The sequence below is a fragment of the Prunus mume genome, linkage group LG8 (genome assembly GCF_029339155.1).
Source record: "Prunus mume cultivar Tortuosa linkage group LG8, ASM2933915v1, whole genome shotgun sequence".
NCBI classification, from domain to species: domain Eukaryota; kingdom Viridiplantae; phylum Streptophyta; class Magnoliopsida; order Rosales; family Rosaceae; genus Prunus; species Prunus mume.
This window is the reverse complement of record NC_142705.1, coordinates 16265373-16274910: the sequence shown is the minus strand read 5'-3', so window position 1 is coordinate 16274910 and position 9538 is coordinate 16265373. Positions and strand designations below refer to the sequence as shown.

Below are 9538 nucleotides of genomic sequence, written 5' to 3'. Positions count from 1 at the left end.
ATGGCGATGAAGTGCGAGTCAACCCGCCCACCTACTGACTGGTGCCTCTTGCATAGGAGAACCATAGGGAGAAGAAGATGAAAGCGTATGATGTTTCACTAGTGTTTTTTTTCCTAACTTTATAATTAAATGTGTATTATCTAAATTGAGGTGTACTTGTATTAGTTATATGGAGAATTTTAAAAGTCCAAATCGTTTAAAATAGTCAGGTAATTAAATAATGCAAGTTGACACAAAATAACTGACATTAACTATTTACTCATATTCAAAGTCTAATACAATATATTTAATTAATTCAGTGGCAATTAAATTTTTTTGTTAGAAATGCTAAAAAAAATTAGGGATAAAGAGCACCAGTGCATTTTCTATACTATGTTAAGAACATTTCTACCCATTTGTCATGGCAAAGGGAAAGGAGAGGCAAGTTACTATTTATGTGAATAGTGCCAGCTCTTACAAAAGGCAAGTTAGGTTTCCAACCTATTGCCATGACAAAGGGCAATTGCTCAATATTGAAACGATTAATTTGGATAAGATTTTCGGTTGCCAGGTGTTGTTTATTATAAAATTCACATCTCATATTTCAAACAAGATTTTCGAATAAAATTTTTGGATAAGATTTTCGATTGCCACATGTCTATATTTATTATAAAATTCACATCTCAAATTTCAGATAAGATTTTTAGTTACTACAATTGTGCCACGTGTGATCTCTATCTTCTAAATCCCTCTATAAAACCACAACCTCAACTCGCAGCAATCATCCATATCCTCTCTATCCTTTCATTTTTTAGATTTTACAAAACACATTCTACTTTCAATGTCTTACACGAGGACATTGTTGGAGAGGGCCAAGTGAGAAAATGAAGAAAGAATACACAAACGAGCTGAAGAAGAAAGGGAGTGGGAATCAGATGATGATCAAGTTGTCATGGTAATGGGTATGCTCGATCAATCAAGCCAACACCACTGTGGTTCACAACCCAGCCGTAGCCTAAATGTGGACAGATGTAGGCAGTCTAGGGGTAAGAATCTATTGGACAATTACTTTATCCCAAATTCGTTGTACTCTAGTTTTGATTTTCGAGGGCGATATAGAATGCAACCCCAACTGTTCAATAAAATCATACATAATGTTTGCAATTATGAAGATTATGGGAATAGGAAGGGCTAAAAAAGTATCATTCGAGGGCGATATAGAATGTAACCCCAAGGGTTTTGGGTCGTTTTCTAGAGCAAAAACTTACAGCTTCTTTATGGATGCTTGCATTTGGTGCATCTGCAGACCATGTGGATGAGATTGCTAGGATGGGGAAATATACTATCCTAGAGAGCTTGGTCAAATTATGTGATGCAATCGAAACTATCTACACTAGGGATTAACTCTGCAAACATATGCCTAGGGACCTCTAAAGGCATTTACAAAAAGTCGAGGCTTGAGGTTTCATAGGCATGATTGGAAGCATCGAATGCATGCACTAGCAGTGGAAGAATTGCCCAATTTCCTGGCGTTGAAATTATGGGAATAGGAAGGGCTAAAAAAGTATCATTCTAGAAGCTGTTGCATTATTCAATACATGAGTTTGGCATACCTTTTTCGGAGTTGCAGGATCTCAAACCGACCTTCACGTGCTCGGTCAATCCCCGATGTTCAACGATGCTTTCAGAGGTCAAGCCCCTCAAATCACGTATGAAATCAATAATACCATCTCTTATGTGGGTACTACCTAGCAGACGAAATTTACCCGAGATGGATGACATTCATCAAAACAATTCCGCATCCCCAATTGAAGAAGGAAACTTATTTTGCTGCCTATCAAGAGTGTTGTAAGAAAGATGTGGAAAGGTGTTTTGGTATCCTCCAAGCTCGGTGGGCAATCATTAGGGGGGTTGCTTGTATGTTTGATGAAGAGGTGCTTCAGAGCATTATGATGACATGCATCATCCTCTATAACATGATTGTGGATGATGAGTATGATTATGATGAACCAGAGATGTTCGAACCCGATCCCATGAACACAACATTGACAAGAATTTATGAACAACCTGAAGAAGCAAATGGACAACTACTGGAGCACGAACCATTGATTAGGGACTGTCATTACAACAACCATATGATTGACCGTTGTACAAAAATACAATCTTCTTATGTTCATGAAAGACGTCAAGTTGACTTGATTGAGTACTTATGGGCGCTGAGAGACAATCACGGTCAATGAAGTCAAGTTTAATGCTTAGTTTTGAATTATGCTTTGTTTTGCATTATGTTTTGTTTGTGTTTTGTTTTGAATTATGCTTTCTTTATGTTTTGTAATGAATTATGCTTTGTTTTGATGTATGCAATGTTTTAAATAAATAGCTATATTATTGAATGCTTTCTTTATATAAAAGACAAGAAATACAACTAATTCAATAAAGACAAGCAATACAACTAATTAAGAAATGACACTAATTCAATAAAAGACAAACAATACAACTAATTAAGAAATGGCAACTCTATCAATAAAACCTAATGGTTTTCATCATTTAACCAATTCGTGTTGCTAGGTCCATTGTCATGGAAAAGCCTTCGTCTCATAACATCCCTTCGTTCTTGCTTCCAAAATGACTTTGTTTCAGGGGACATATAGCTCATATTCTTGACCATGGTTTCCCGATCTTTCTTGTCTATGTCTTGTTTGTGTGCGTACTCCATTTCATTTGCAAATGCTTCATCTCTTGTCTTGTTAGCCTCATCTCTTTTCATGTCTCTCTCAATTCTTAGTGTGTCGTTGATAGCAATTTGCTCCAAAAATTAGCAGCGATTGGATTGGAGCAGAAAGAATGGATTGGACATCTTAGGAAGCTCCACGTGGCTTCTATCCATGGGGGGAAAGTAGGGCTAATGCCAGGTTGGCATTAGTGACGAAATTTTGAATTTTTTTTACTATTGGCGTGCATGACGCGTGCAATCTCCGTGAAAAGTTCAAATTCGTGCACTAACGTCACAACCCTCAAGCAGGAGAACGGGCTAATTTTGCCTTGGGCCTTGCCTAGGTTGGTGGCCCCCACGTCTTGCCCGGGCTGCATTTGCAGGCCAGAAGTGCCTTCATGGGCCTAGGCCCCCTCTTGCCTGGGCTGGGAGCAACGCTGGAAATGCTCTAAGAAAGTCCTCTTTATTTACTAGATGGTATACAATGTCAATGCTGTCCTTTTACTAGATGGGGCTACACAATACATGTCAATGTTGTCCTTTTTCAAATGTCAAATTTTTTTTATTAGACGGTATACAATGTCAATGCAGTCCTTTTACTAGATGCGGCTACACAATACATGTCAATGCTGTCCTTTTTCGAATGTCAATTTCGATTGTCAAATTTCGTTTACTAGATGGTATACAATGTCAATGATGTCCTTTTAGTTTTTTTCTCTTTTTAGTGGGAATTTTTTGAGTTGGGCTCTTCTTAATTTTGGATTTAATAATTGGGTCTAATATAAATTTTAGATATAAATTGTTTTATTATTATTTTGGTTTGTAAAAGTTTAAAGGGAGATTGGCTACTCTCACCACCAGTACCAGTTAAGACTCAACCTCGAGACAGGGCAACATAGTACATGGACCTTACCAACTAAACCAACCCTCATTGACAAATTCTTTTTTATGTCATAGTATAGTATGTATATAAATGAATTATATAAATTGAAGCCCTCCCAATTTGGAGGTCCTAGGGGTCGCCTTGCTTTCTTGTCCCCGGGGCCGCCCCTGAAAGTATGGCATGGGAGACCAAGTTTCCATACGGGAGATGTTTATAGCTATGGGATACTGTTAGCTAGAAATATTCAGCGGAAAAAGACCAACCGAACCGATGACATGCTCAAAGATGGTCTAAGCAATCACCAATTCACAGCCATGGCTTAGCATTCCTCTATATTCTAATAGGAACCAGCAAGAGTCACATTCGAGTAACAAGCCTTTGTGCTTTCCAATTCCAGACAATCTTTTCTCCATAATGAAATTAAAATTGGACAGCAGTGGTTGCTTCCCCACCACTAAAATATCATCTACATAATAAAATTAAGACTGAAGACTTCATTGAACCAAATCACCACAATAGATTTCTCCCATTCATATTTCTCAAGTGTTTGCGGTCATGCAATCAACATTTTTGCTCATTTTCTTTTTCGAACGAAAAGACGAAATTTTATTTCACAGCAGAAAACTGTACAGAAACGTGGATAAGCAATCCACACCAAGAATACATGAGAGAAAAACCAATAATTCAAGCTACATCTAGTTTAACAACTAGAAAACTATTCTCCATGATGATGAATTTAATATTTTGGACCACAATGGTTGGGCCTGCTGAGACTAATAATAGCTCCCCACCTAAAAATCTCAGCTCCATAATGAAATTCAAACAAGCTGTACATTACCATTCCAATAATGAAGAGACAGAGTCCTCTTGTAATTGAGACAGCATTCAACCATATCACTATAATAAATTGATTATTTCTGGGACCATCCGTAATTAATAGTTTACTATTTGTGTGATCCTGCAACAAACCCTTTGGCTGTATAGATAGATAGAAATTTATACTTTCATCTATATGAGACTTGGTTTCTGATTTTCTCCATGCATAAACTTTGCATTCAGAACAAGATGGAACACTCACAAACTCATTCTAGCCAGATTTTGTTTAGATTTTCCCTTTTTTTATGGTGGACCACATGTCTGCAATCTGCAACACTATCCACTTCTGGAAATGAATCTGATCGCCTGGCATTGCTAGACTTCAAAAAAAGAATAACTCAAGATCCTTTCCATATCATGAGCTCATGGAACGATTCCATTGATCTCTGCAGTTGGGTAGGCGTTACGTGCAACCCTGCCACGACAAGGGTCATCGTTTTGAACCTGGAAGCTCAAAAATTGGTAGGCTCCTTATCTCCTTCTTTGGGAAATCTTACTTATCTTACTGGAATCAACCTGATGAACAACAGCTTTCATGGTGAAATTCCTCAACAAATCGGTCGACTACTGAGCCTGCAACATCTCAACCTGTCTTTCAATTCCTTTGGTGGGAAAATTCCATCTAATGTATCTCACTGTGTGCAACTAAGCGTACTCGATCTTCGTTCCAATAAGCTTTTTGGGTCAATTCCTAACCAACTCAGTTCATTGTTGAATTTAGTTGCTCTAGGTCTTGGTATTAACAATCTCACTGGAACTATCCCACATTGGATAGGAAACTTTTCATCTTTGGAAATTTTTGTCCTTGCTATCAACAATTTTCAAGGAAGCATACCCAATGAACTTGGGCGTCTAACAAACTTGAGAAGATTTGTACTCTGGGATAATAATCTGTCTGGTATGATCCCTACTTCACTCTATAATATTTCATCCATATTCTACTTCACCGTTGCTAAAAACCAGCTGCATGGAGAGCTACCACCTAATGTGGGAATTACTCTTCCTAATCTTGAAGTATTTGCCGGTGGGGTCAACAAGTTCACTGGAACTGTTCCTCTGTCATTGTCCAATGCTTCGAGACTTCAAGTGCTTGATTTTGCTGAAAATGGACTCACTGGGCCACTCCCAGCTGAAAATCTTGCAACTTTGCAGAGCTTAGTTAGGCTCAACTTTGATCAAAATAGACTAGGAAGTGGGCGAACTGGTGACCTGAATTTTCTCAGTTTCCTAGCTAATTGTACTAGTCTTGAGGTGTTGGGTCTTAATAGTAATCATTTTGGAGGAGAATTGCCGGGATCAATTGCCAACCTTTCTACACAACTAAAAATTCTTACTCTGGGGACCAATTTGATACATGGCAGCATCCCTAACGGCGTTGGAAATCTTATAAACTTGACCCTTCTTGGACTAGAAGACAACTATTTGGGTGGTAGTGTCCCTGATGTAATCGGGAAACTTCCGAAGTTACAGGGTTTATGGTTGAATGTTAACCAATTTTCTGGGCCAGTTCCATCCTCCCTAGGTAACTTGACTGCATTGACAAGGCTCTTCATGGAAGAGAATAAGTTTGGGGGAAGTATACCACCAAGTTTCGGGAACTGCAAAAATCTACAGATACTTAACCTTTCAAGTAACAGTCTAAATGGCACCATTCCTAAAGAGGTTATTGGGCTTTCATCCCTTTCAATTTCTTTATCCATATCTAACAATTTTTTGACTGGTTCACTACCATCTGAAGTGGGTGATCTGAAAAGTATTGGGGAGTTAGATGTTTCAGAAAACAAGTTATCAGGTGAAATCCCAGGAACCCTCGGCCGTTGTATTAGTTTGGAGCGTCTTCATTTGCAAGGTAATAAACTTGAAGGATCAATTCCTCAAACACTAAAAAATTTAAGAGGCTTGGAAGAAATAGACATTTCGCGTAATAACTTATCGGGGAAAATTCCAGAGTTTCTAGGAAATCTTGGATCTCTGAAGCATCTCAATCTTTCTCATAACAATTTTGAGGGTGAATTGCCTAGAGAAGGGATCTTTTCAAATGCAAGTGGTGTCTCAATCCTTGGAAATAATAGGCTATGTGGTGGAATTCCAGAATTTCTTCTTCCTGCATGCTCTAGCAAAAAGCGCCATTCACCCCGAGGATTACTTGCCCCGAAAGTATTCATCCCTATAACTTGTGCACTAGCATTTTTAATTGCTCTGTCATGCTCCTTTGCTGCTTGTTCATATGTGAAAAAGTCAAAAGATAGACTAGTCACTTCGCATTCTTATACGGATTGGAAATCAGGTGTTTTATACTCTCAACTCTTTCAAGCAACTGATGGGTTCTCTGTGGACAATCTGATTGGCTCGGGAAGTTTCGGTTCTGTTTACAAAGGAGTACTCCCTAATGATGGAATGGTAGTCGCTGTTAAGGTATTAAACCTTCAACAAGAAGGAGCTTCCAAGAGTTTCATTGGTGAATGCAAAGTGTTAAGAAGTATAAGGCATCGTAATCTTCTCAAGATTGTAACCGTCTGCTCCAGTATTGATAATCAGGGCAATGACTTCAAAAGTCTAGTTTTGGAGTTCATGGAAAATGGAAGTCTAGACCAGTGGCTTCATCCAAGAGATGACGAGCAATCTCAGCCTAAGAGATTAAGCCTTATCCAAAGACTCAATATCGCAATTGATGTTGCTTCTGCACTAGATTATCTGCACCACCACTGTGAAACGGCCATTGTTCATTGTGATCTAAAGCCAAGCAATGTTCTTCTTGATGAAGATATGGTAGCCCATGTTGGTGACTTTGGTTTAGCAAGGTTCCTCTTACAAGCATCAAATGATCCCACCAAAATTCAAACCATGTCTGTTGGGCTAAAGGGTTCCATAGGCTACATTCCTCCAGGTATAAATTTAAAATCCTCACTTCCTATTAACTTTTTGATAAAAAAGATTGCTGACTCTTTTTTTACTGGACAAGAAGTATCAGAAAATTTTGAAATATCTAAGATAAATTCTAAAGGTCCATCAACTACAACATCCTAATGTATGCATTGACATGCAGAGTATGGCATGGGAAGCCAAGTTTCCATAATGGGAGATATTTACAGCTATGGGATACTGTTGCTAGAAATGTTCACAGGAAAAAGACCAACCGATGACATGTTCAAAGATGGTTTAAGCATTCACCAATTCACAGCCATGGCTTTGCCTGACCATGCCATGGACATAGTTGAGCCTTCGTTGCTGCTTGAAACAGATGACGAGGAGGATGATGATGAACACGACCACAAATATGAAATTGACATACAAAAAGGACCCATGGCGAGATGTAAGGATCCCGGCCCAGACAAAGTAAAAAGATTGGAGGAATGCGTGGCTTCAGTGATGCAAATAGGGATCTCATGCTCTGCCGTATCATCGACAGAGCGGATGCTTATGGATGTTGTCGTCAACAAAATGAATGCAGTCCGGGGCTCATATCTCAATTTAACAAGAAGAAGAAGATGATGATGATGATTGCAATGTAAAAGAAATTAGTTTTATGTAATATTTTGCCGAGGCTATTATTAGCACATGCTCTGCTTTTGCAAATACATTGATATATATGATAACACAAAAACAATTTCATTTTTGCACAAAATCTGGAGGTACAGTGACACTCGGACACTACAGCAAGGAAACAAATAGAGAAGGGGGCAGAACACTGACCAGGCAATGAGCTCGTCATAATCGTGGACTTGCCCACTCACTCAACCCAGGCAGACCAATGAGGGGGCCAAATGTGGGTTAAGCCAGGGCAGCGAACCATCTCTCTTGCACCCAAGTTCAAGTCCCTCTCCACGTAAATTAGTATCATTTAGACTATCGTTTATATATGTATATATATATATATATATTAAAGTAAGTGAGAGAAGACACATAGGTGAAATCGGCAATTTCATTTCTATTTTAATAGCTCTTATTATTTTATTACTTAAGGGTGGTTAAGATAAGGTTCGGTACGGATTGCACTTAGAAGTAGAACCAAAAGCGTAACTAAAAAATACGGTTCGCTTTCATTTCGATTGTTAGTAAAATTGTGCTACAAAACCGAACTAATTCTAATATAAAGAGGTCCGATTTAGGCCCAGTTTGGGATTGTTGTTACTTTTAAAAAAGTTGCTTCTCTGTGCTTTGAAAATAAATAGCTGTAAAGTAAAGCAGCTCCATGTTTGGTAAACAATAATTTTAAAGTGCTGTTAGTATAAAAAGCAGTGTCAAAACCGTTTGGTAAATTTTAATATAAAATTGTTGTAACTGTGAATAATGACTAAAATAGACATGATGTTAAAAGTGTTATGTACTAATCATGTGGTGGTAGTAGTAGTGATGGAGTGGAGGTAATGGTGGTGATGAAGGTGAAGTTGGTGGCTGTGGTAGTAGTGGTGGTGGTGGTGGTGGTGGTGGTGGTGGGGATGGCGATTGTGGAGGTGGTGGTGGTGGTGGTAGTGGTAGCATGGTGATGGTTGTGGTGTTGGTTGTGGAGGTGGTAGTGGATGTGGAGGTTTTGGAGGAGGAGGTGGTGGTGGTGGTGGTGGAGGAGAAGGAGGAGGTGGTAAAGGTGGTGGAGGAGGTGGTGGTTGTGGTGGCGGTGGCGGAGGATGAGGAGGAGAAGGATGTGGTGGTGGTGGTGGCAGTGGTTGTGGAGGTAGTGAATGTGGTGGTGCAAGTGGTGGAGTTGGATGTGGAAGTGGAGGTGGTGTCATTTTTTAAAATGAATTATGGTATTTTGGGAATTAAAAAAATTCATTAAAAGTTCATTTTTGCTTCTTTTGAAAGCAGCTTTGAAAAGAACCCAAAGCTTGCTTTTAAAGTTCTTGTCAAAATACTCTTTTAAAATAATCGGAATATTTTATTTTTAGAAGCAGGTTTTTGGCTATAAAAAACAATTTCAAACGGAGCCTTAGTTCTAATTCTCAGCTAGGACCAAATGGTTTTTTTTTTCCTTGAGTTTTTTTATAGCAAGCAAGGCAAATTTGAGTCAAGAATTCATATTTTACCTATCAAATATTTTATCTTCACATTCAAGTCAATCTAAACACATAATCATAATCCAAACATAC

The 9538-nt window shown here is 38.6% G+C and overlaps 1 protein-coding gene across 1 annotated transcript; it reads left to right on the top strand.

Moving 5' to 3' along the window:
• Positions 1-4594: 4594 nt before the first annotated feature.
• On the top strand, positions 4595-8076 carry LOC103339300 (uncharacterized). The gene is made up of 2 exons (XM_016796211.2): positions 4595-7338; positions 7498-8076. Exons 1-2 carry the CDS (start codon positions 4614-4616, stop codon positions 7941-7943), a joined length of 3171 nt encoding a protein of 1056 aa, XP_016651697.2. The 5' UTR covers positions 4595-4613; the 3' UTR covers positions 7944-8076.
• The last annotated feature ends 1462 nt before the right edge of the window (positions 8077-9538 follow it).

Excerpts from the sequence above, each read along its gene's own strand:
- LOC103339300 (XM_016796211.2), top strand. The coding sequence starts at position 4,614 with ATGCATAAACTTTGCATTCAGAACAAGATGGAACACTCACAAACTCAT. Across the intron at positions 7,339-7,497 it reads CATAGGCTACATTCCTCCAG|AGTATGGCATGGGAAGCCAA; the intron begins GTATAAATTTAA and ends ATTGACATGCAG.